The sequence below is a fragment of the Acanthochromis polyacanthus genome, chromosome 23 (assembly GCF_021347895.1).
Source record: "Acanthochromis polyacanthus isolate Apoly-LR-REF ecotype Palm Island chromosome 23, KAUST_Apoly_ChrSc, whole genome shotgun sequence".
NCBI lineage: Eukaryota > Metazoa > Chordata > Actinopteri > Pomacentridae > Acanthochromis > Acanthochromis polyacanthus.
Genome location: NC_067135.1, coordinates 11,932,158 through 11,957,048, shown reverse-complemented (window position 1 = coordinate 11,957,048; position 24,891 = coordinate 11,932,158). Strand labels below are relative to the sequence as shown.

The 24,891-nt window shown below is 40.7% G+C and overlaps 1 protein-coding gene across 2 annotated transcripts in view; it reads left to right on the top strand.

The window, feature by feature from the left end:
* LOC110949534 (glucosidase 2 subunit beta-like) overlaps positions 1 to 24,891 on the top strand; it is a 155,506-nt gene that overhangs the window by 81,009 nt on the left and 49,606 nt on the right. For both annotated transcript variants that reach the window (XM_022191649.2, XM_022191648.2), the window contains exons 11-12: positions 18,615 to 18,684; positions 21,150 to 21,239. In XM_022191649.2, the coding sequence (XP_022047341.1) occupies positions 18,615 to 18,684; positions 21,150 to 21,239 (160 nt within the window). The remainder of the gene's footprint in view (positions 1 to 18,614; positions 18,685 to 21,149; positions 21,240 to 24,891) is intronic.

Here is a 24,891-nt window from a genome sequence, read left to right as displayed (position 1 = left end):
TGGCAGAAAAAAAACTGTTAAGAAGTAGTGGAGTACTGTAGTGTCCAAGAGCTGTAAAAATAGCAGCAAATATCTGTAAAATAATTGTATTTTCAGCTGAAGTGAATACAGTAAAACAATGTAATTTTGTCACACCCATCGGATTTCCAATAATCCATGTACAAAATACGAAAACATGCAGTTGTTGTGTAAATGCACTTGTCCTGAGACCAGATCTAAAAAAGACTAAGAGAAAAGAATGTTTGAAAATATTTTTAAATTACCAAATAAGTCTGGAGTTCCCCCTAAAATACCATTTTCTCTTGTCCCATTCCTTGATAACAAACTGAATCTCAAGTAAAACAGTTCAAATGAAATTTAAGTCTTCCTTTTATTGGTATTCTTTTTTACATTGATGGCTTTTGTAATTGCGGGAATTTTTTTTAAATGAGCGTAATGTTTTCAATAATAATTATTATGCATTAAGCGTGCGTCCCACAACGACCCTATTAGCATAGCCTTTTTAGCTAGTGGAAGAAGAAGAAAACGGTGAATCACATGAAAGACTGAAATTAACATCATTTAACAGTTTTCCTAAAGAATGGACGGAACAAAGCTATGTCCTCTCTTCTATTTTCATACTCATTTCCAATAAAACAAGGAAAATGTGTAAAATTATAGGAAATTATTCAAAAAATTTGTGTTAAGCTGCCAAAAAACGATAGATGGGTTATCATTTCCTTCTATACTGTCGTAGCGTTTTTACAAAAGGTGCTGCAGTATTTTATCTCTTTCCAATTGACGCTGTCTTGTACTACATTTAAGAGCACATGAAAGGGTTTGTCTTTCATTTGTGTACATTTGTACATAATAGTTGGCTGGTATCACATTGTGCAAGGCCAAACTGTGACTTTTCTTCATTGCCTTTGTCAAAATATATCTGTATTTAAAAATTGCATTCTTCAGTAATGCATCCTTTATAGTGGCTCTTGAAGCCAGTTATGACCCCACAGTGGCCTCTCAGCGTAAAAGAACAGAAGAATGAATGAGCCAAACCACAAAAGAAGAGAATGTGGCGTACAGAGCAGAAGAAAAATGAGGTCTTGCACTCGGTTTTCAGATTTCAATCACAACAATGCAGTTACGAAGGTGTAACTGGTGTAACATAGTGCCTTGGGCCTGTTCCCAAGTGGAGCTCTTTGGCTCCGGCTGTGTGGGATGTGTCATTACAGCAAAGGTAATAATAGACCAGGGAATTTATAATGTGACGCTTTTTACGTGCCTATGAAAGAGCGCCTGAAAGCTCGAGACTGCGGGTGGAAAAAAAAGGGAAAAATTCATGTTTGGTTGTAAACAAGGGAAAGCCTATTATTGGCTGATATGTCATGCAGCTGAAACATATATTAAAGCTCCCATGAAGGAGCTCCAGAATGAAACACACTTTCATTTCAGGTCCACCTGCAGCAGCACACCTCCACTATATCATGGCATGAAGCAGAGGTTTTTACAGGCCTCTCTGCAGCTGACAAACTGCTCTCTGAAATGAAAGTGCAGTTACAGCCTTATGAAACTGAGTGCTCAGATTAGACATAAATCACAGTCCTGCTTCTTGTGCTCCTTCAGTCTTAACTCAGATTGGCTACCTGACTTTTGTGTGCTCAGCAGTCATGCTTGCTTTTTTTATTATCTCTATTCGTTGTAACATATGAGCACACAAAGTAGAGTGAAGACCTTGTTTTTTCTTTAGATTGTGTAAGCTGGAAACACATACACACAGCTATGATAGATACACTTTCATTTCAATGCAAATCACTTGACTGCAAGTTATGATGTAGAAAGAGCATTTGAGCTGTAGTTGAAGTACTGTGCCAAATAATTCTAAATTAACTGTCTTGTTTTCAACGTAAAAGTACATTTCCTCTTTAAACTGGTATTCAAAATTCAGCAACTGTGCAAAAAAAGGGTTTACTGCTCATTTAGCTTTATACGTCTGATGTTACTTCAGTTTTTTTCTGCTGCAGATCAACACCCATTATCTTTTAGTAGAATTACAAAGAAAAGGAAATACATTTTTATCCGATTTTCATACACAAGTTGGAAAAAAAATTGAAAAATCAAGTTGATTTTCCTTAAAATTAAGAGGAATTGAAATGATTTAGTTCATCTAACTTAAATCATTCTATCTCTAACTTCTCAAATACAATAACAGAAACCTGTTAATTTACTGTATAAACTCAAGATTTGCACGTGCAAAAGGACTACGGTCCTTACTGTATCTGTGTTTTTATCTTGATTGTACTTTTGTATGTCTGGTCTTGTTGCACACTAGTTTTACTTCTATCTAAGCTGCTGCAATGCGAATTTCTCTGGTGAGGTATCAGTAAAATTTAACTTGCAGGAACTTCTTAAGTGTACTGAGTGGACTGAATTCTACCGAAGTAGACCTGACTGAAGTGGACTGGACTTGGCTGAACTTAAGTGGACTAGACTTCACTTAAATGGACTGGACTAGACTGGATTGGACCAGATTCTACCTAAATTAACTGGACTTCAGTGGGCTGGATTGGATTTAATCGGATTGGACTGGATTTAAGTGGACTAAACTTAAGTGCACTGGACATGATATATATAGACTAGATTATTCTGGACTGGACTAGACTAGACTAGAATTTATGTGGAACAGACCGGACTTAAATGGGCTAGACCTAAGTGGACTGGACCCTAGTGGACTGTACTTACGTAGACAGGACTGGACTTCAGTGGACTGGACTAGACATATCCTCTTATTGTATAAACTGAATTCATTTGCATGTTATTAATTAAAGCAGTTCATTAAGCTGGTGTGTTTTCAGTGTAACTGTCAGGCAGCATTCTTTCTACTAATATTTTCTAACGCTGTTTAGCCATGCTAGCACTGTGGATGTGGATCTGCACTTTTTTCTTCTTCTGGTGTGTCAATGTTAGCATAGTAGCGTTATAGAGTTAACCGTGTGGCCTGTTAGCGCTGTTTTTACTAAGACATACCGGACTGTAATTCACTATTCTGTGAATGCTACATTCTGGAGCTCGGGTTAAAAGAAAGGAAATATTTACACATCCATGTAGGGTTACCAACAGGAACATGAGCCAAAACGCTCCAAGTGGTTTCACTGGCTGAAGGAGAATGACAGTGTATGTTTTTCTTTTTCCCTTTTGGGGTGTGTTAAAAATCACACATACGTGAGCGCGAACGGCGTCGGGTTTCGCTCTCCTCTTGAGCGGAGAAGAAAACCATCTGGGATTGTGTTTGTGTTAAGCAAAGTGCAACGGTTTTCCTCTCTCTCATTCACACAGGCGCCTGGCGTCATGTAGGGACTAATGTGGAATCTAAATCTGGACCTCGTTGATAGAAAATGGCAGGTCACACTGTTTGGCATGTGACTCTCACAAACCCCAGTGCAGCCAATGGTGCTAATAGATAATTGCCAGCATAATAGGAGGTGACATGTTGTATGATGCTGCAGTCAGAGGCAGTGGATCGCTCTCCAAATTGTCTTCTCCATTGAAAATAGAGATTCAAGATGTTTTCTCTTTGTCTTTTAATTAGGTTGTTGCTAGAGGTACGGACCCGTACCCGTAGCCTGTGGACTACGGATACGGCACTTGCCATTTGCCAATCAGATACGCGAGATCTGGTCACGTGACTCCCGGTAGACGCTAGCTGTACGGACCCGTAGCATCGGTACGACAGGTACGGACCCTAAACCTGACCCTAACACTAACCCTAACCTTAACCTTTGCTTACCTTTCAACAGTTTGCAGTGGTTAGCAGCTTCTTGACTTGCGAGACTCGCGTACGGGTCCGTATCTGTCTGGCAAATGGAAAGTGCCGTATCTGTAGCCTGTGGGCTACGGATACGGACCCGTATCCGTAGACACTACCTTTTAATTAATAGCAAAATGTCTTTATGTTTAACCAACATGCTGATCAAATTGAATGTTTTGTATGTGTTGTAATCTCATAATAACTTAATACGCAGATGTAGTTTATGATATCTTGAACTGAACTAGATAATTTTCTATTCTCACAACTGCAACAGCATATTGTCTTCATTTATGGTACACAAAAAGGACACAAAACATATGAACTGCAAGCTTTCTTGCCTTTTCTTATGAATTTTTTCACCTGAATATAGCCGATTTGTATGTAGAACTGTATTATTGGGCATTGACATACGGTTCCTACTTAGAACTGCAACAATTCAGAATCTTTAGGAAGTTTTATTTATGATTCCGCTCAGAGGTTCCTCAACAAATTTCACCTGCACGAGTTTCAAACAGGAATTGTGAAGCATCTTATACAAAGACGTTATTCAAAGTGCTTCACAGGGAAAGATGCAAATATGTAAAAGCTAAAATACAAAATGCAGTGATAGAAAATTCAATTAAATAAGCAAAAATGGGACTGACGAGTTTAATAAAGTGCACACAATTTTTTGTGTGCACTTTTTTCAAACTTACTTTTATCAAACTTATTGACTAAAAACAGCAAAAGAAATAAATATGTATCCCATTAAATAAAGATAAAATGAAGTAAGGTGCAGATAAGATAAATAAAATCAGTGGTAGTACTTTTATTAAACAGAGTACTGCAAACACCTGCTAGTTCTGTGTAGTTTGTGAGGGTTTAGCTAACAACGGGCACCATGACAAAGACTACTGTGAAGCTTAATGACCTCTGGCCAGAGCTCGTGTGTGGAAGACAAACCAGAATCAACAAGGACAGTGTTTCTATACCCCAGTAGTATATTTAAGAGTCTTCAAACTTCAAGGATGGACTACAACAGTGTAGCTACATGCTAGTAATCCAGATACAAACCGTGACTAGCACTACACAATCCATCTTTGCTCGCTCACACACACATGAATCCTTTCTCAGAGACACACACACCCTGATCATAACAGTTTGCTGTGGACTCACACCGCCTCCCTTCGCCTCCCACTCATCCCACTGATTGGAGTTGTCAGGAGTCAGAGGGTCACAGTGGAGGATGTCAATAGGCCTCGTTCACAGACACTGAGAATCGCCCGCACACACGGCGAAGCGACGGAGGCGAGCAGCAGACAAAATGACAGACAGTAACACAGTCCTATCTTAAGCATGTACAAACACACCCCACAATCACCCCATCACGTCAATAGCTGTGCATCAGCTCCCACTCACCGTGCACGCTGAAGAGCATTCAATTTATATTCATTATTCACCAGTCAGCTGCCTTGATTTCTATGATTGGATATAACCTTCCACCACCTACTGGCTCCTCCCCTCGCTTTCCTCGGTCCCAGGGGAAGGCTCAATGTCTCCCGTTAGCTTCTAGTGTGGATATCTCAGTGTCTATTATGTATGTTAAATGATGCTGGGTGTGTGGCAGTAAGAAGGCTTTCGGGATAAAAGTAGAGACCACATGTGATTGGATGGGTTTGATCAGGACTTCTCCTAAAAGAAAAAGAAAAGAGGTGGAAAAACAAAGCTTACAGAAAGGTTCAGAACACTGTTACATAACATATTAATGCTATTTTCTGGCTGCTTTTGTTGATATTGGTGACTTATCCAAGAAATAAGCAAGTAGAAGCAAACATATAGCCACTGGCTTTTGGAGAATCACTCGCTGTAAAGCCTTTTGATGCTCAACTTATCACTCTTTTGCAGCTTTTTATGATTTATGATTGGACACATTTTAAGTGTCAATTCTTTGATTATGGGATTCAGTCCAAAACATATCGTTTTGTTTTCATAAAAGCGAACGTGTGTTGATAGTTAAGCTCAAACTAAACAGAGCATTGATCATTTGAGTCCCTTTTTAAAGCAAAAACACCAAGAATTTGTTGATGGCGACTTCTTAAATGTGCTGATTTCCATCTTTTCTCCTTCTGGTGAAAATAGAACAAAGGCTGCATATCCTCACAACTTTATTATATGCATGGTTGCAAGAAAAATCTGATTGAATATGTTGATTTAGACATATCTTTTAAGTTGTATAAGGCAAGTTGTGTTGATATAAAGGAAAGCTTGACGTTGTGTGTGAAATAAACAAAATATTTTTGCTTTAGTTGGTTTAAAATTTAATTTAAGTTGAGGTAAACGGAAACTGTACTTTGCCTTTCTTGTGCCGTTTATACCTTCAGAGTCTGTTCCAGTTAGCTTCAGGTTAACACTGAAACCAGCAGCACGCAACAGCTCAGTAACAACAACAAAAAAAAAAAAAGTAAAAGAGAGACGAGCATATGACGAGGCATTGGCTCGGCTATCTTTATCTGAAACCGTAAGCAGAGACAGCCACACGCAGAAGCTCACAGGCAGTTTGCGCACAAATTGTTTCGGGCACCTGTCATCCTTTATTATAATTAGCAAGCGGACATCTAAATAATTGCCATCAGGCTGCGGCTGCTGTATCGGTGTTGCCCCGTCGCTCGCCTTTAGTTGTAGTATTATTTAAAGGGCCGGCGCGCCTCCACAAAGCAGCGCCCTCAGCAAAGTCTTAAGCTGTGTGTTCAGTCAGCGACAGCATCTGGAGCTCTGGAAATAATTAACTGACACATGAGGGTTTGGTGTTGGCTTCAGCGTTTGTTTTGTCCACACTTGCTCACCGACACACAAACACACATATAGAGGCAGCTTTTGATCATAATTGTGACGCTGCCAGGAGAGAACGAGGTAACACACTCGCCCCAGTGGGAGCAGAGGACAGTTGTAAAAGCAAATGAGGCAGATGGATCTGTGTTGGGAAAAAAGAAAAAGAAAAAGCTCCCCTTTGAGGAATAAAGATAGAATAGTTAAGTCACTTGTGTGATTTGAAATGGACCACTGGCACAGCTACAGTAAGATAATATGAAGCAAAAGCTCAGGACAGCTTGATGTTTTACAGAATGGTTCATAAATCAGTAAAATGTGACTGATGTAGAACTTGATACGTAATGCAGTATACAGTAGCACATGCAGCAGGCAGGAGAAGATAAGTTAGATCAGAAAATCAATTACATTTAAGTGCGATGCTGAACGCTAAAATGAATACTAGATATAAAAATACGAAGAAATACTGGGAAAAAATAGTGAAAAATGAGATGAAAATGTAAAAAAATTGCTACTGAAATTGTAAAAACAAAACGGAAGTATTACACATGAAACTTAAATACTGCACCTGAAACTGTGCACATTGCGTTGACTTGTACTTTGACACGAAATTGAACTTTTACACATGAAATTTTCATTTTTCATTTTAAATTGAAATTTTACACCTGATAAAGAACGTTGTGAATGAAATTGAAATACTACACATCGAAATTAAATATTGCACGTAAAGCTGAAATATTTCACATGATGATAAAATTTCACACATGTAAACGAAATATTGCGATTAAAATTCAAATATTACACCTGAAATGATGCACCTGAAATTTAACTTTTACACACGAAACTGAAATGTTGCAAATAAAATGGAAATATTACATAGACTTTGCATATATTGCACCTGAAAAATAAAAAAACATGCGCATTACATCGACAGTTTGCACTTGAAAATGAAACCTCTCTGTTCCTGCGGTGTCTGTCGGTGGACATCCAGGTGCATCTACTTCCACTGTGTGCATTCAGACCGAGCTGCTGCTGCTATAAAGAGCTTTGCTGCAGGCCCAGAGCGAGTTATCCTGGAGTGGATCTGCAGCCGTTGCGTGACGACTTGACTCACACTTGTCGTTCTTCCCTCTTCCTCTTTCCCCCCGATTAGACTGATGCAGTGTGGGGATACGCGTCAGACCACACATGCACACACATGCGGCACTCTGAGCCTCGGGGAGGACCAGAGGTCAGCGGCTCGGCTGCACCAGCCCCCTCCTCCAGGGGCCGGTGAGTTCTCCGTTGCTCCGCAGCGCCCTCGCTCTGTTGACGCCGGCGTCGCTTTGATTAGACAGCCGAGTGATGCTCAGTTTAGTCCAACAACAGCTGCTGCCTCTCCAAACCAGCCACTTTCCAGAAAAAACATCTCCGGGGCTTCTTAATGCCCCCCACATCCACACAAAAACCCACAGCGGCTCCTCTCCCTGCCCCCTTCCGTCATGCAGCTCTACAGGCCACCTCTGTCACAGGCTTTCTTTGTTGTTGAGTGTGTCAGCCTGTCTGTGTGTGTGTGTGCGCGCGTTTCCTCTCTCTTGGCTTGTGTTTGGCTGATTTGTCTGACATGTCCCGAAAAGGCCCCATTTGGGGAGGCATTAGCATAGCAGCGCTCAGAGTGCAGTTGTGTCGACAGGAATTACTTTCTGTACAGACGCAGGAAGGATGGAGTTCATCTGCAGGACTCTCACAGTGTCGTTCAAAGGACAATGAGCAACCACTGCCATGTCTGCTAATTATCCAGCTGCACCAAATCTGAAAAAGTTCCCAACTGACCTTCTCAGAATCAGCTTCTCAGTCACTATTTGGCAAACCTACACATGTTCCAACTGACCTAACTAAGTTTAATAACAACAAGTCCGTGTCTTGTTGCTTCATCTGAGTTATTCCATTAACAGCCAACCAACTCTGAAAAAGTTCCACCTGACTCCCTCAGAATAAGCAGATGTCTTGGGTACAATAACTTCTGTATATTGAATGAAACCATGCAAAGTTTTGCCTTCATACTATGAATATTTGAAGAAATATTGCCATGATCATACCAGGATCATACTCTAGACTTGATTCTCTCTATGGCTAAATACTGATAGAATGAAGATAGCATTTTGCACGACTTCTTTTAATATGCTAAAGTTATTGTACATAAAAATCCGGCTGAATCTGAGGAGGCCAGGTGGGAAGCACTGATTGATTTTTAACTGATCGACCCCATCAAACACTCAATACAAGTTGCAGGATGTCAAACACAAATCTAAAAATCTTCAGGCCCTTTACTCAGCTCGTGGATGAATCAAGCTTTACCCTGTGTCATTATCTTGTATTATGTTGTGTATCTGCAGCTGAGTGAGTCCAGCCTGCTCTGTTGGCTGAGCTTCCCTGCTTCCTGCTCAGCCAGCACTCTCCATGGTGCTGACTTTGACGGGGCCGACCGGTGCTGTCCGTGGTGCTATCATCACCGGTCCTATTTCAGCCTGACTGTGTTCGCTCTTGTCGGCTCCGTTCTTTGTGCTACCTCATCTGTTTCTAGCCCAGCGCAGCGCTAACGCTCCTTTTTTGGGCCTACGATGCAGTTTGAGCTGCCCAGTAACCACTTTACTGCAGGCAGAGCCAATGTCTGCCACAGATTATAAGCTGCTAACTGCCACTCCGGATCCACTTTATGAATCCTCAGGAGGAACCTTTTTTACACCCAGCTCATATCCTGCCAGTTAAATAGGTATCAGGAAGCAGATTTGTCATTGCTTTAGGTTATATATTCATGCAGTGGTATTTTCCTGAGGTGCTGTGAGGATTTTCTCTGGTGTTTTTTTTCACTCACTATGTATTGCAGTAGAGGAGCATCCCTGCCCATCTAGAGGTGCACTGCAGGTCAGGTCGACTACAATTAACACCTGTGATGGCTAAGCAGAGTTTTCTCCCTCATTTCTCCCTCAACACAAAACTACTAGTAGTCAAAGGGAATAGCTTGAATCAGGTGAGGGACAACAAAGTTTGATCAGCGCATCAGTAATGACAGTTTAGTTGGTGCTACCTAGCTAGCCTTGGCCCATCCTGTCTTGTGTTTCCTACCTGTTAATTGTCCAGGTTGCTGTTGTGACGGTTCTTGAAGTCATTTAACTGCTTCTCCAGTAAGATGGAATCTAATTCCACCATCTTAGACAACAACTAGCAGCATTAGTCTGATTCAAAACAAAACCCACTGGCTAATGTGCTGCTACACTAAGCTCACCAAGTCTGCAGAGCCCAATAAGGATTCCAGAAAGTTTACTTATAATTAACTGAAGACAGACGACTCCTGTCACCAGCTGAAGTCCAGGCTGGACTCCAAGTTGCTCCACAGGACCAGAGACTCACTGGAGACGTGAATGACATTAAGGGCCGCTGCAACAGGACCTGACAAGCCAGCAGGTTTGGAAACACGAGATGGGAAGCGGTTAGCTGGTTAGCAACGTCTAAACTTTAAAAGAAAACATCAAATCGGTCTCTAGTTTGATAGAGGAGATATTCTTCAGGTAATTTGATCTGCCTGTGCTATAAAACACTGTGGAAAAGCTGAATGTACAAGTTCACCAACTTATCTAACATCTTTGCGAAGTTATTTTAAATGATTCGAGCACCTTTGAAATGAAGATGAGCAGAATCAGTAATATTCCAGAAAATTTTAGGTTTAATGTACATGTCAGAGCAACATGTCTAATATACATCAACTTATAGTTCTTATCCTTCTTAATGCACATCACAGACTTCCCCAAGCTATGATTCTGACCGCCTTTAACGAGCTGCATCACCACATCATGTATGATCAGCCCTGCAGGCTTATAGTCGGTACATTTTATTTGCATGATTTTCACCCTTCTACATAATTACCACTTCTAGGATCATATATTGAAGCATATCTATTAAACGTATGTATATTATACATAGTTAAAATGGCCTGCAGGGGCACAGCTGATTCTAATTTCCAACACTGTTGATCAGTGCTGGAACCTACAAGCATTTAAACGCGGTTAAACTGCAGGTAAAAGACTGTTGTGACATCAACAGTACAGCTGTGCGATCCAGGGTGTTATTTTCGTCATGCCACTTGCTCAGATGCTGCTGCTGTAAGCACAATAAACAAATTAGCTCTGTACATATGGGCACTGTGAAGTGGGGTTAACTTTGATCTAATTTAGTGAGGTTGCATTTAAAGATATGAGAGTGGTGCTAAAAATAGAAACATTGCACAGACTTGATAACCATCTGAAGGCAGAGGGAGGCATTTAAGACGGATATGGGGCTATTTAGACCTCATATCTAATGAAAAACTGTTGTCTCAAATGCTAAAATGACTCCAGTGTGATGCTCTCTAACAATATTCTGCAGCTAAACTTAAAGTTGCTTAGTTGCACATTAACAAGCATCTTGTTTTAGACATGCGAGCATAGCAGCTCTCTACATAAATTGCACTCCTACACCTTCGTCTCCCACATACAAACGCTTCACCGCGTTCCTCAGTCCACATTGGAGTGACCAGGGAGCTTTTCTAAGCCAATGCATCTCAGCACTCAACAAATGAATTGGCATGTGAGGCGGCGGAGCGTCAGCGTCTAAGAGAGCGCTGGGATCGGCGCTCTGGCAGGTTACAAACCTTGGCGAGGGCTGGTGTTAATTAACGGCTCTGTTCAGCACTTTCCAAATTAGACCTGAAATGTTAAACAGCAGGGGTTTGCCATTAACGTGGTCCTCGGCGAGACCTCCGACCCCGGCTGAGGGCGACACGTCCTTGAGTCGTAATTGCTTAGACCTTGAGTGGTGGATCGACAGAAGGAGCCGAGGGGGAGTCGAGTGAGGAACCTCCTTTTCGCTATAGAATGTGCGATTCCCCTCTTCTTCCATAAAGCTGTCGAAAGGCTGAAACGATTTGCCTCTCGCCTTCTTTCACCCGGTGCTTCGATAGCCACAGGAGGAATGTATCGGATCACAACCGTTGCAGGGATACACCAAATTAGCTCATTTTCACTTATCAAATGTTGGAAGTGTGATTTGAGCGGCTGCCAGCTTTCTGTCTCTTATGTTGTCTGAAATAGATTTTTTCTTTGCCGGCTCCTGAAGCTAACCGTGTTTGGCACCATACCAAGATGATCCCAGATAAAGATATTTTATGAGAGTACTCTCCAGTGTGCAGCCCCAGTTATGTCTAGAGCTCTCTTTTGTCTGTGCATACTTGTCCATCACACATTTCCTGCATCTTCTTGTGCTCACGTCACTTGAGTAAGCATTCAGGTCTTTTCTTCCGCCCTCAGAGCTTGTATGAATTCCCGTTTTTTGATAAAGGTGAGCGTAAATGGTAAACTTACTCGTGTCAGTTTGCGTGCTCCGAATGAGTAACCTGTCATTACCGGGTTTTGAATATTCCCACAGCTGCACAGCCACCTACTGAGCGCTTTTCCTCAGCAGACGGTGATTATCACTTGCAAACCATCAAACAGGAACATGTTGATTTGTACATGAGAGTCGCATGCTTCCTGCTATTACAGTATGTTGCGAGATGACAGAGTTACCCGGAAGGGGACCAAGTCATGAGCAGAGGAGACGCAGAAGTAGGTCAGCTCCTAGGCGTTTGTTACATCATACATATTCATAAACAGCACCCAGTTGTTGCAGAATGAACTCGCTCCACACAGACTGTTCATTCTGTTCACAGGGCCCCCCTTCAACGTTTAAATGTTAAATAGTGATTACGCATTATGATGACAGCGTGAGCGGTAGAACCTGACATGCACTCCAGTGCTATGGCATGAATAATATGTTGTTGTCAGGACATATTCAATAGGTTAATGCAAGCTCAAAACATCTGCTGTTGCACTTTTAGGTGAGACTGTCATATCTGTCAATTGAATGCAAATCTACAGTCAGTCAGACACAGCTGTTTAGTGAGTTAGCTTAGCTTATTACTAGGGATGGTAATGATTAATTGATTCATTGTTGTTCAATCAATTACAAATATATTTACCAATACGGCAGAAGACAAAAGAAGCACGTCAGAAAATGTGTTGGAGATTACCTGTAGTACCTGGTTGTTCCACCAGGTGGAGACTTGTGCTGTTTAGTAGTTTAACAACCTGAGAAGGCATCACTCAGGCTAGAGGCAGTTCATGTTGGCATTTGAAGGGTTTAACTAGGATTGGCACAATGACAAAGACTTCTGTACCAATTTATGACCTCTGACCAGAGCTCATGGAGATGAGATGAGCAGCCAGTGCAACCAAGCTGTCTTCGTGGTGATTCTATGGAGAAAAATAGCTCTATCTATGTCTAGAATTGTCTTCAGGATATTTAATTAATTGAGTATGAATTCATAATGCTGTCTACTATCGGTGAAGAAATGCTGAAACCATTGCTAGCTTGGCTTTTCCCAGAAGCACTGTGGTTTTACCAGCAGTTGTGTCTCCTTCTCCACCACACTTAAACCCAGATTTGTCATTTTTTTAAGTTATAGCTTTTATAGAGATGTAGCAGTGTGTTCATTATTAAGGTTTTGAAGGTGCTGTTCGGCATTTTTTTTCAGCTATTTCCCTTGTTTGTTTGTTGCTTATGCTAAGCTAACAGGCCTATGTTTATAAGACATGAAAAAGGTGTTGAACTCTACATCTCATATCCAAAATCCAAATATTCTAAGATCTAAAGTGAATGTTTGAGTAACATGCATTTTCAGATTAATTCTAAAATGGAGGAAAACACCTGAATGGACCGAGATAGTTTTTGTGTAAAAACACCTTTAAAAATGACAGGTGCTGAAACTATTCCTTGTTTGTCTAAGATTTTCTGACTTTTCTGTTTTTTCCCCACATATATACAATTATTTATATGGTGATATAGCAGAAAATAGCACAAAAAAGGCTATTACAGTGTCTCAGAACCAAATGACATCTTCAGGTTGCTTCTTTTTGTTCAATAGCGTAGAAATCTTTATTATTCAGTTGTATGTAACAAGAGCAGTCGTAGCAATGAAGCAATTTTGACATTTGTTCTTGACAAATCAGCTAAATGACTAATTTCTTTTTGTCACTGACTTGATTAACTTCTATTATCTGTGTTAGCACTAATTTTAGCAGCCATGCATGACATTTATTCTGAACCTGAGAGACCAATCTTCCAACATTTTTCTGTCTAACAAAAGACGCATTACGGTTACAACATCCATTCTAATGATTAATCTACATTATGTGTGATCACTCATGCTCACTGTGTGTGGTATTAGTTTATATAATTTGATATAATGACAGCTGGGCAGTGAATGGATCCATTCTTAATTTCAGTGCATGCCGAAATGCTGCGCTTGTCCTTTAACCGATGTGGAGGAAAAAAAAAAGTGAAGTTGCAGGAGAGTGTGGGAGAATGAATACAAACTGAGTCAGTCACAAGGCTATGAATTGCACTGATAGTTCAAAACATGATGCTATTTCTGCCAGCTACTGTTATTCACTCAACCCTAATACAATCAGACACTCCAACACAACGATTATGCAGGGGGCGAGATTGACCTCTCCTCAACTCCCGGCAGCCTGTGCTTCACTTTCAGAATCATTTGTCAGATTTAGGCAGATAAACAGAGAAAAGTAAGAAAATGGAAGTACAAACTCTATATTTCAATTAAATCTTTATATTTGAACTGTTTAAGATTAGAAATGGACATGAAATTTACTGCATAGTCATTCTTCTTCTATCACTCTTATTGCTTTTGTTGAATACATTTTGATAACATTGTCTCTTCAAAGACAAAAAAAGAGTAATTTGCATGTCTAGGTGGTCGCTTTTGATGCCAGCTGGTGGTCCGGCCCGGCTGACAGTGTCTGAAAGGCCCCTTTGTTCATTGTTACAACCTGCCATAAACATTTCATTACAGGATTCCTCAACCTATATTTCAGTTCCTCCCCACTCTGCAGTCAGAACAAGTTCGTCAGTCGAGGAGAGAGACTGAGGAAATGGAGAGAGGGAGGTGAGGGTGACAGGAAGACTCTGAGGAGCTCATGCTGAAAATATTGAAAGCCGAGGAGAATGTTAAAGTCAAAAACGGAAAGGAAAAAAAAGGGTGGATGATAGATGGCGGTGAGAAAAGGAGGCTATATTATAAGGAGAGCGAACAGGAATCAACATGGAAGCTCGAGCACGCTGCCAGTCTTTATTTTAAAGAGCAGACTTCTACAGACAACAAAGCCAACTCCTACATGCGCCTGTTAGTCGACATAATCTAGCTGAAGGTGTCTGTAGCTTGTGTGAGTGTGGGGCTCAAGGGTGGCCTCGCTGCATTGGCTTTGTTTTGTTAAGCATGGCCGCAGTGCACATTGCACCGACTCTCAGGCTTCTTTTCTTAGAGCTGTAGAAGAATTGCCTTGTCTATTGATCCACTTGCATGTAAACAGAGCATCTCCAGTCTCTGGCTCAAGGTATGTATACACAGGAGACTTCCAGCAGAAGATGGCATATACTATACAGTGCATTCCTCCTCTTCTATTTTTGTACACGGCCTCTGTGATTTAACAACCCTCTCGATAGCTTCTAGTGAAGTACAGTATACTTCCTTGAGAAGAGAATGTCATCCATTGGTCAGTTAACGTGAAACGTGAAATCATTTGTCCTACTTTTCCATATGAAAATACTTAAAATGTAGGCGAAATAGAGTAATATTTATACGTAAACACTAGAGATGTACCCAATTGAGCATTTTTTCCCAAGTTATTTAATAGAATATCTGCAGATCCTAAGACCCAATTCATTTTCCTAAATAATACACACTTAAAGTATGTAAAAAAAAAAAAATCAAATCAGTCCAATGAATCTGCTTGATGCTCTACAATGCCAGCAATGCATTTCTGGATCCAAGCTGCTCTCTGATGTTATATAGGTATTCGCTAACCTTGTTGTAAAGCTCCGCTCTGTCTTTCCTGTGGCTCCACAAGCTTTATACGCTGCTAAAAAGTGGTATTCTCTACAAGCATGTCAGAAAATGTTTTGTCGATTAGCTGGAGTACCTTGTTGTACAACTAGATGGAGCCTATTACTGTTTGCTGTTACTGTAGCGACCGAAATAGGCATCACTTGGTCTAGGGGTGGCTCTGTTTAGGCAAGCAGAGAGCGTTGTGGGGGAATGGCTAGCAATGGGCGCCATGACTAAGATGTATTTGACACTTAATGACTTCCAATCAGAACTCAGAAATTAAAAAGAAACACTGCAGCCCCAATCATATGTCTGTTAACTGCTCAGAATGTGATATCAATTAAATGATTGTTGATTTATAATGTTGCTGATTATTTATTAAGAAAAATATTCAAAACATATCATTTCTAATATCCTGCGACGAATCGTGCTCTCCCTTTACTACACCTGTGTGGCAGCGGATGTACATAAACAGTCAGGCTTAGGTTTGTGCCAATATTAGTTATTAAAGAAAATACTATTCAAAAGAAATTGCTGGGGCAGAAAAATGTCACCTGTGACTGTTGCACTGAAGTATATGATATCCTTAGATTACCATTACTCATTCATTAATGTGCAAGTTGGAATTACTGTTTTAAAAGCTGAAGACGAAGAATATGACTGTCAGAAAATGGATTGTAAAATAAACTGTAGTACCTGGTTGCACCACCAGGTGGAGAGTGGACATTGTGCGGGTTCAGCTAGCAATGGGCCACCATGACAAAGACTTCTGTGATGCTTACTGACCTCTGGGCAGATCTCATGTGATAAAGACAGACCACGATGGGCTACAATAGTGTTTTTATAAGAATTAAATAATTGACTAAAACCCCAAAATTAGCATACCTATCATTTCGTAACATATTGTTTCCCACCTTTGCAATGCCTGTGTGACACTGGATCAAAACAAAGAATCAAGCTTAGGTTTGAGCAGACACATATCAGCTAAAAGATGTTTTTAAAGGCCAAAGTCCTGATAGTTAACGTTGAATTAGGACATTCCTTCCATGCAATTTAATAACTAATCTGATTATTACGTAACAGCAGACCAAGCAGGCTTAATCGGTTAATTTGGGCTTGTGATTGCGATGCTGCAACATCCACTGACTATGCAACCCATAATTCAATCCTTGCAGTTATTAGACCATAACCATGAGGTCTTTTTGGTACGCTGTGCATTGGCCTCAGGTTATGTCGGGCCTGACTGGTGCAGAGAGGCTTTACTGGCCCTGTGTTCTCTGCTCTGGGTACTTCTGTACGCCTGGCTGCTTCTCCCGGAGTCTTTCTTCTGAGCCTCAACACTCTCTCTCCATATACAACTGGGCTGCAGCAGCGGGTCAAATGTCACCCACTTGGGATTCTGCATCTCCTTTTGTCATTGCTGAGCCTGATGATTGGTGTGTGTGTGAAATGGAAAGAGGGCAAGAGAGGGAATCTGAGAGTATGCAAGAAGAGAGGGCTGGAGAGAGCATTCTTGTGTGAAAGACTGATTTTGAGGGGTTTGGGGGTGGGTTGAGGAGAAATCTCCCTGTCTTGGAGCTTTAAAAATAGCCATTACAGAATGGAAAAATCACAGCTTGCCTCTTGGACATATCACATCTGTATTAGGTTTGGCAAGAAATAGGTACTGGGGGAATTGTGAGCGGGAGGGGGGTTTCTTTATGGGCAACCAGCTGAGACCACATGCAAGGAACATGCTAATTGGTATTCAGGCCTGAGCTGTCACAGCTTCCCACACAGTCCTTTGCACGTGGTTTTCGGTTGCCACGGCGCCGGACACCGATGAGAGTTTCTTCCACTTCAGAAACGAACCTGTCCACTTCCAGAAACCCCGCTAACTCCGCCTGTCCATCAGCACCCATCAGTTAAACCGGAGTCTTTTCAGCCTCTTTTCACGTCTGCCTGTCTTCAGGTTTCCAGCTGAGAGACGCTGCGGTCGACTTCTGAAATTATTCTGTTATGCTTTTACTGTTGCATCAGTGTCCCTGTTAAATAGATGCAGGAAAGGATACCAATAGCTTCAATGGATGTCTTCATTAATTAAAAAAAAATAACAGTACATGCTGGTGCAAAGCTGTTAGAAAACACCATGTATCACTGTTCTTTATGTCTGCACTTACAGTATATATATATATTTATCACCATACATTGGAGTCAGTTTGCAGTTGGACATCAACTCAAACACATCATGCTACAACTTTCTTTGCTGTTTGATAAAAACAGAGCATTTAATTTTCTGTTCACAGTGAATAAAATGATGACACATAATAAGGGACTTGCAGTGAAGAACCCACATTGAATTACCACCTGACTGATGCATTTGAATCTTTTTCAAACCATTCTTTTAAATCCTCCTAGGAGAAACGTGACTTCTTTCAGCTAAAAACTAAAAGCTAATGGTCCACTCTCAATTTGATAGAATCCAAAATAGAGCTAGAAGGAGAATGAATATCAGTCATCAAGTGCTCAGAAATGCGACTCCGAATGAATGTTACTCTGCTTTTACTGGATCTATAAATAACCATGTATTAGCTAAGGTGTTCATGGTACATTTAAAGTTATAATATGTCAGTGATGTGTTTTAAACTTGTTTACTTGTCCTCATTAAGCCACTTTGGACAGATTTGTATTGCAATTTTTAACTTGGGAGTCCATACAGACTGTTTCTTGCAATTTTCTTACATTTCTTTTGACGATCCATAGCTTTCCAGTTGCGTTGTCATACATTAAACATATTACTGTGGCAAAGAGAGAGAAACATGTAATCTCTGTGGCCACCTCACACTGACTCTGACTTATTTTCTCTCTCAGTCTGGGTTAACACAATTGTCAGTGTGGAGAGACTAATAAGCCTGCCTTTCGGCACTTACCACACCTGAAAATAGCATTTTTCTGTTTATACGCAGCCTTGCTCCTCTCATAGTCCTAGATATACCAGCCTATATTGAGAGCCCACTGTTTGGCAACACGCAGCTGCTGAGATGCAACAACTATGCATTGCTAATTTGTCTGACCTTTTGTTTTGTCTAGCTGCAGAGTGGGAGGCTACCAATCTGAAGAAGGTAGAAGAAGCCTATGAGACAGTCAACATGGAAATAAGGTAAGGTAAAAATAAAGAAATACAGGCATAGGTTGGCTTCCATTGCCACATTTGCGACTAAATCCTCAACATTTTGCACTTTGTGTGGATCCAGCATTTGCTTCTCACATTGGTATTTAACAAAACCTTAAAATAGCTCCATCCTTCTGTGCTAAAGTGGTACAGAAAGCTGCACAGTCGAGAATCTTCACTGTGGTACCTAATTTTAATGATGAAAAGCAAATTGGTTGCCTACTGTGCTCTGCTCAGAAGGCCTCTTTTAACTTTCTTTGAGCAGAAAAATGCCAGCCTTAGTATGAGTTATAAAAATTATTTGACATTTTGAAAGGCAGAAATGAATGTGCAAACATCTTGTAATTAATGAGCGGAATGACCCTGTCAACAGCAAATGATTAGCATGCTTTATATTATTTTATTTCTATCCAAAAAACATTTCAACCTCAGAAAGTAAATATTTAGGTATTTATTTGATCCTTTGTCAATCTTTCCGACCTCTTATTCCTTCCTAACGTCATACTACAAACTCGCACTCGGGATGTCCTGATCCAAACAGGGCCGTTAAAGACTTTAACCTGAACTCGATCCTCTGTCTATATCCGCTACCCCACAGGAGTCACAAAGGATGAATAATTAGTAATAAATGAATTGATAACAACAGCAGGCACATGATTTTGGCTGTAAAGGCTGTTCTGTTACGTCACTAGGATAGCAGCACTGTCCTGTTCAATCCTGGTTTGTTTTAAACACATGAGGTCTGTCCGGACGGCATTAATCATTATAGAAGTCTTTGTCATGGTGCGCCTTTACGAGCTAAACCCCTATAATATTCTCTACCTACTAACACAAAATTAGGGGATATAGAAATGCTGTTAGCTCGCTTTAAGCATACAGGTTCCGGCTGGATGCCATGAAGTGTCACATAAATCTTTGTCATGGCGCCCAGTTGCTAGCTAAACACCCACAATGCTCTCTGCTCGCCAACACGAACTGCTCGTAGCCCTAGTGACCACCTCCTCTGTTAGCTAAACATTATTAAACAGTAAGAGACTCTACCTTGTGGTGCAACCAGTTTATTTCAGCTAATCTACAGTCCATTTTCTGCTATACATGTAGCAAATACAGATTTTCTACACCTTACTTTCTCACACTGCTTTACAGACAGTGGTCTACTGAAGCTTTACACAACAAGGTTCCTGACCAGTTTTGCAGCCAGCTGAACTAATTTGGATTTTGTTGTCTTTTCAAGCATATATTGGATTGATTTTATGAAGCTTGAGTGTGTATTATTGGGAAAATTATATCGTATTGGGACTTGATGTGGCCAGAAGTGGAATATTAAATGACACTGATTGGATAAGGGGCAAAAACTTGATTGGGACATCCCAGTCTCATAACATTTTCGCAACAGTTGAGAAAAAGAAAACATGAGGAGGTTTGGATGTGAATTCCTGTTTAGTGCTCCTATTCAGATGTTTTCTCAGAGCTTTGAGCCCGTTTTTCCATGGCCTCAGGTCTGCAAACCGTTCATTACAATAGGGAGAAAGAATGGTCAACTATAGAGATGGCAGTTACCAAAAGGTCATGATTTTTCTCCCCTTAAATTACAAGGAAAAGAAGTAAAAGGAGCTGACATGACTTCATTTGCTCCATTTCTTCTTTGCCAACCTTGCTCTAATTGCTCCTGGTCAAATTACTCACTATCATTTGTGTTGGAGCACAAGATATGGATTTCCTCCCCCATGTTCTCTCCAGGCTTTATCAGTATGTAGATATTAGTGTGTGTGTTGGTGCATTTCTGTCTGCAATTATTCCTCCCTTCTTCCTTATTAGTCCATACATTTTATGCTGTAAAGAGCAATTTCCACCAAAATTGACTCCGTGCATGAATGTTATGACCCCTGCCCTCCTGAGGATCACATGCACACATGGTTACGCAACCCGCATTGCTTTTTTGACCCCGAGCCATCCCCCTACACCACCCTACCTTATCAACCTCAAGCGGAACAATCACCCTCCCTAAACATTTGTTAACCCCATTAGCTATTCTGGGTTATGAATATGGAAATGAGGGCCTGTGCGCTGTTAGAGATAGGGCTCACTTGCCTTATTTGCGATTAGTGAAGAAGAGCAGCCCTCACCGGTTCAGATAATTGGAGACACTGCATAGAAATGGGCTTTAAAGGGCCACCTCATCAACACACTGTATCCTGGAAGTCAGGCACTAACAGAAGCAAATAAAACTACACTGTCAGCACAGTTCTGAGTCACCCAGAACTTAATAAAACAGTTGGGTACATGGCGTAGAGCATACGTGCTCTGTTGTGCTGCACAAAACCATGAAAGTGATCATCTTTAGACTTATTGTAAAGCATTTTCTTCATGGAATTCTAAATTGTTCGCTAAAATACATCACTATTTTTGCTTAAACTATGGTTCTGATCAACTATGTGTTTTGGTTTCCTCAGTGATCTACGGAAGAAGCTGGCCATAGACTATGGAACAGATTGGGAGTTTCTGTTTTTGAACAGCCAGTGTTACAAGCTGCAGGTGTATGAGTAAGTACTGACAGAACTTTTAGCACTTTTTGTCATTAAGTGTCACAGGAAGTATTGTCATGGTGCCCGTTGTTAGATAAAGCCCCACAATGCTCTCTGCTTGCCAAAATAAAACTCACAATCTGAATGACCACTTCGTTTGGCCACTATTGTATCAAACGGTTAGTAACATCACCTGGTGGAGCAACCATGCACTATAGCCTATCTGTGATACTTTTTTTGACATGCATGTAGTGAATACTGAGCTTTTTTCATCCAAATGTAGAAGTATTCCTAAAATGTGAAGTGTACAAAACCACACTTTCAGACTTATGAAACTCTGTATAATAAGAGAAAAATACACTTTCATGGCTGTGACCATCTTCTAATGGAATGTTAAACATTTCAATAGTTATGTCTACACTTTATGGAAATAATGGAAGAGAACTGACTGTGCTTACCTGTATCATGCAGGTACACATAAAACCCTCTAAATAGAGAAGTAAAACAGGTTTAAAGAACCATCACAAAATCATTATGCTAACTAGAGGCTGGAATCCATCTTATTTTTCCCAACTGTACTAAAACCAACTCTAGCTGTAACCAATGTGAACCAACTCAGTAAAGATCCACCATTTAAGGTTGATAATTTGTGAGCTCCAAGTCACCCTGGAGATGCCAAGCAGCTAAATCAACTAAATTTAATCAACAGAATGAGCTTCTTTTACTCTCTCCTGCTGCATCCCTATGGCCCCTGCTGGGGTAGAATCTGTTCTCCTCAGGATTGCTTGCCAGCTGGAGCTTTAGAAGCCCGTGGGTGGTTGCAGTTTTGAAAGAAAATTATCTGAGATCTGCACCATGAGATCTGCACTGCAAATACATTTTTCAGACATCCTTGGAATCAGTGGTTTTCCCATGCCCTCACACACCAGTGTGATTTGTTTGCTTAGTGTGCCATTTAGGAAGGCAAAAAAAATCTGAAAAAGCAAAGATGCAGCTCCTGTACGTAAGCCAGAAAAACCTCAGTGTTTTTACTGCTGACAGTATTAGATAACAATATGGCACATTGCTGGCGAGATGGTTTCACTTTATGATGCAGGGACGCAGAGCTGGCACCTGTGACATTGTCTGTCTTCTTGAAATATAAAAGACTTTAGTAAGTTTATGCCTGAGTCAGCGAACAACACTGTATGAATATCACTACACATAACTTTATAAGACATCCACTTGTTGTCTTTCAGTTTTGGGCAAAATCAACCAACCAAACCAAAGGTGTAAAGAACGGATCAATGATTGTTTTTATCTTCAAATATTAATGTTTGGCTGACTAGCTTACTACCTACAGAGCTTCCAAGGCCACAGAGCTCACCATTAGTTAATTAGATTATATTCCAAACTAAAGAAGCTGTTCACAATCAAACACACATGTCTAGTATGTGTGGTGTAGTGGTTAGCACTTTCGCCTTGCAGCAAGAAGATCCACGGTTCATCTGGAATCTTTCTGCATGGAGTTTGCATGTTCTCCCTGTACATGCGTGGGTTTTCTCCAGGCACTCCGGCTTCCTCTCACAGTCCAAAAATATGCTGAGGTTAATTGGTTACTCTAAATTGCCCGTAGATGTGAATGTGAGTGTGATTGTTTGTCTGTATATGTTAGCCCTGCGACAGACTGGCGACCTGTCCAGGGTGTCCCCTGCCTTCGCCTGAGTCAGCTGGGATAGGCTCCAGCACCCCCCATGACCCTAGTGAGGATAAAGCGGTGTATAGAGAATGGATGGATGTCTAGTATTTCGTCACTGTACCTGCTCCTGAATGCTAGTATAGTTTAAGCTAATATCAGCAGTTCTTTCCTGCTACTTTTTGCAGATTTGGGAAAGTTTAAATGCCGACAACCCCAGTCAAACTAGGGCTACTTTGCGATTGACAGGTCGCTACTATCATTACAGTATCTCCGTAGTGTCTTGGAGCTCTTTGTCAGATCCACTGCTATTTGTTACATCTGATTTAAAAAACCCAAGATGGTGAGAACCGAATTCCAAACTAGTGACATCTTAGTACATACAGTTGACGAACCAGAGGCAGTGTTTCCAAAGAACCCATGGAGCTAATGCTAGCTTAATTAGCTGGATGCACACCTATATACTATGTAGATCTTGTAAGACAAACTTTTAACAAGTTTATTCTGAGGAGTTTATGGTCTCAATTAGTACTTAAGTCCCCTTTAGTGCAGCATCATTTTCATTTTATGATTTCATTCATTTGTCCTAAAGAGTTTGGTCTCAGTGGCTTTTAAAAAGGCTTTTAACAAGTTTGCCTTACAAAACTAAACAATTTCAGACAAAAAAATAAATGCAATACAGACAAAATAGTAACAGAAGACCAGTAATTGCAAGATTTTTTCCAGTTCTTACAACATGTATGCAGTCGGTGTCTTTCTCTGCATCTCACATCTTCAGCCTGTAGTGCAGAAACTTTTGCTATGCTCTGTTGCATTTCTTTCTCAGTCGGTAGTTTCAAGACATTTTGAATACAGCATGGTGTTCATTTCGAGTAAAATAAGAAATGAAGCTGTATATGTTTTAGGGCTTTGTGACTGATGGGTTGCTAACGCAGTATTGCCCTTTCATTCTCACTCAGATCTATCATTTGTTTGTTATGTGTGGTTTCAATTGACCAATATAATGAGGGCCAAATTTCAAAGTCATGGCTTCAAAATGGTAGTCCACATCATCGTAGCTACACCTTTATTTTATATACTGTCAGACATCTTCAGACAACTCATGGAGACGGTGTTAGCTCAATTAGCTAGCTGTGCAAGTATGCATTGTATAGTTTTATAAACAAGCTAATCTTCCAAAACTAAATAATTTTAGACTTAAATGTCCATAATACAGGCAAAAACAGTCAAACAATAGCAGTGCTTGCAGGTTTAATCCAATTCTTACACCATGTATGCGCTTAGCCTACTTCTCTCGGCTTTTTGTGCAGAAACCTATACTATGCTCTGTTGCATTTCTGTTCCTGGCCTATTGGCATCATACACCCCATGTTATTTTTCATCCTTCAAATCACTGAAGAGCACAATATCCACCAGCGTCAACTCAGTTGAAGGTCCTTTGACCTACCAGCACCCTCTCAGCAATGTACCAGTTCCCCTCCCTGCCCCCCTTTATCCTTGCTGTTCGCCTTGAACCGTGATCCTGAAAAGACATGACATTGACAGACACATAAACCAACGGCTTTCTATAGCTCTCCCTCCCATGCCCCCGAGTAGCAAACCGGCAAAGCTACGGTTCCTCTCCAATAATGGAAACAGAATCGCACACTTCTCTTTCCAGCTTCTTGATCAGAAACCATCTTACATCCAGCCTCCCTGGTGTTTAGATCTCTCATGTTTGATTAAATTGCTCCCTCTTTTTTTTTTTTCCTTGAGCAGCTGCCAATATCACAGATAAGTGCCTGAAGCTATAAAAGTTTGCTGTGCTGAAATGCTGCCTGTCTTCAATATAACTAATAGCCGTGCATTATTTAAATGAATGGGATTCAACCGGTGCTGGTGTGGGGATGTGACAGGAAAATGGTTTCAGATGAGGAAAATAGTGATGCAACAAGAAAATAGAAAGTGTTGTTTGCTCTCAGAAGCATGTTTACTCTTGTACGCTGCATTCCAAAC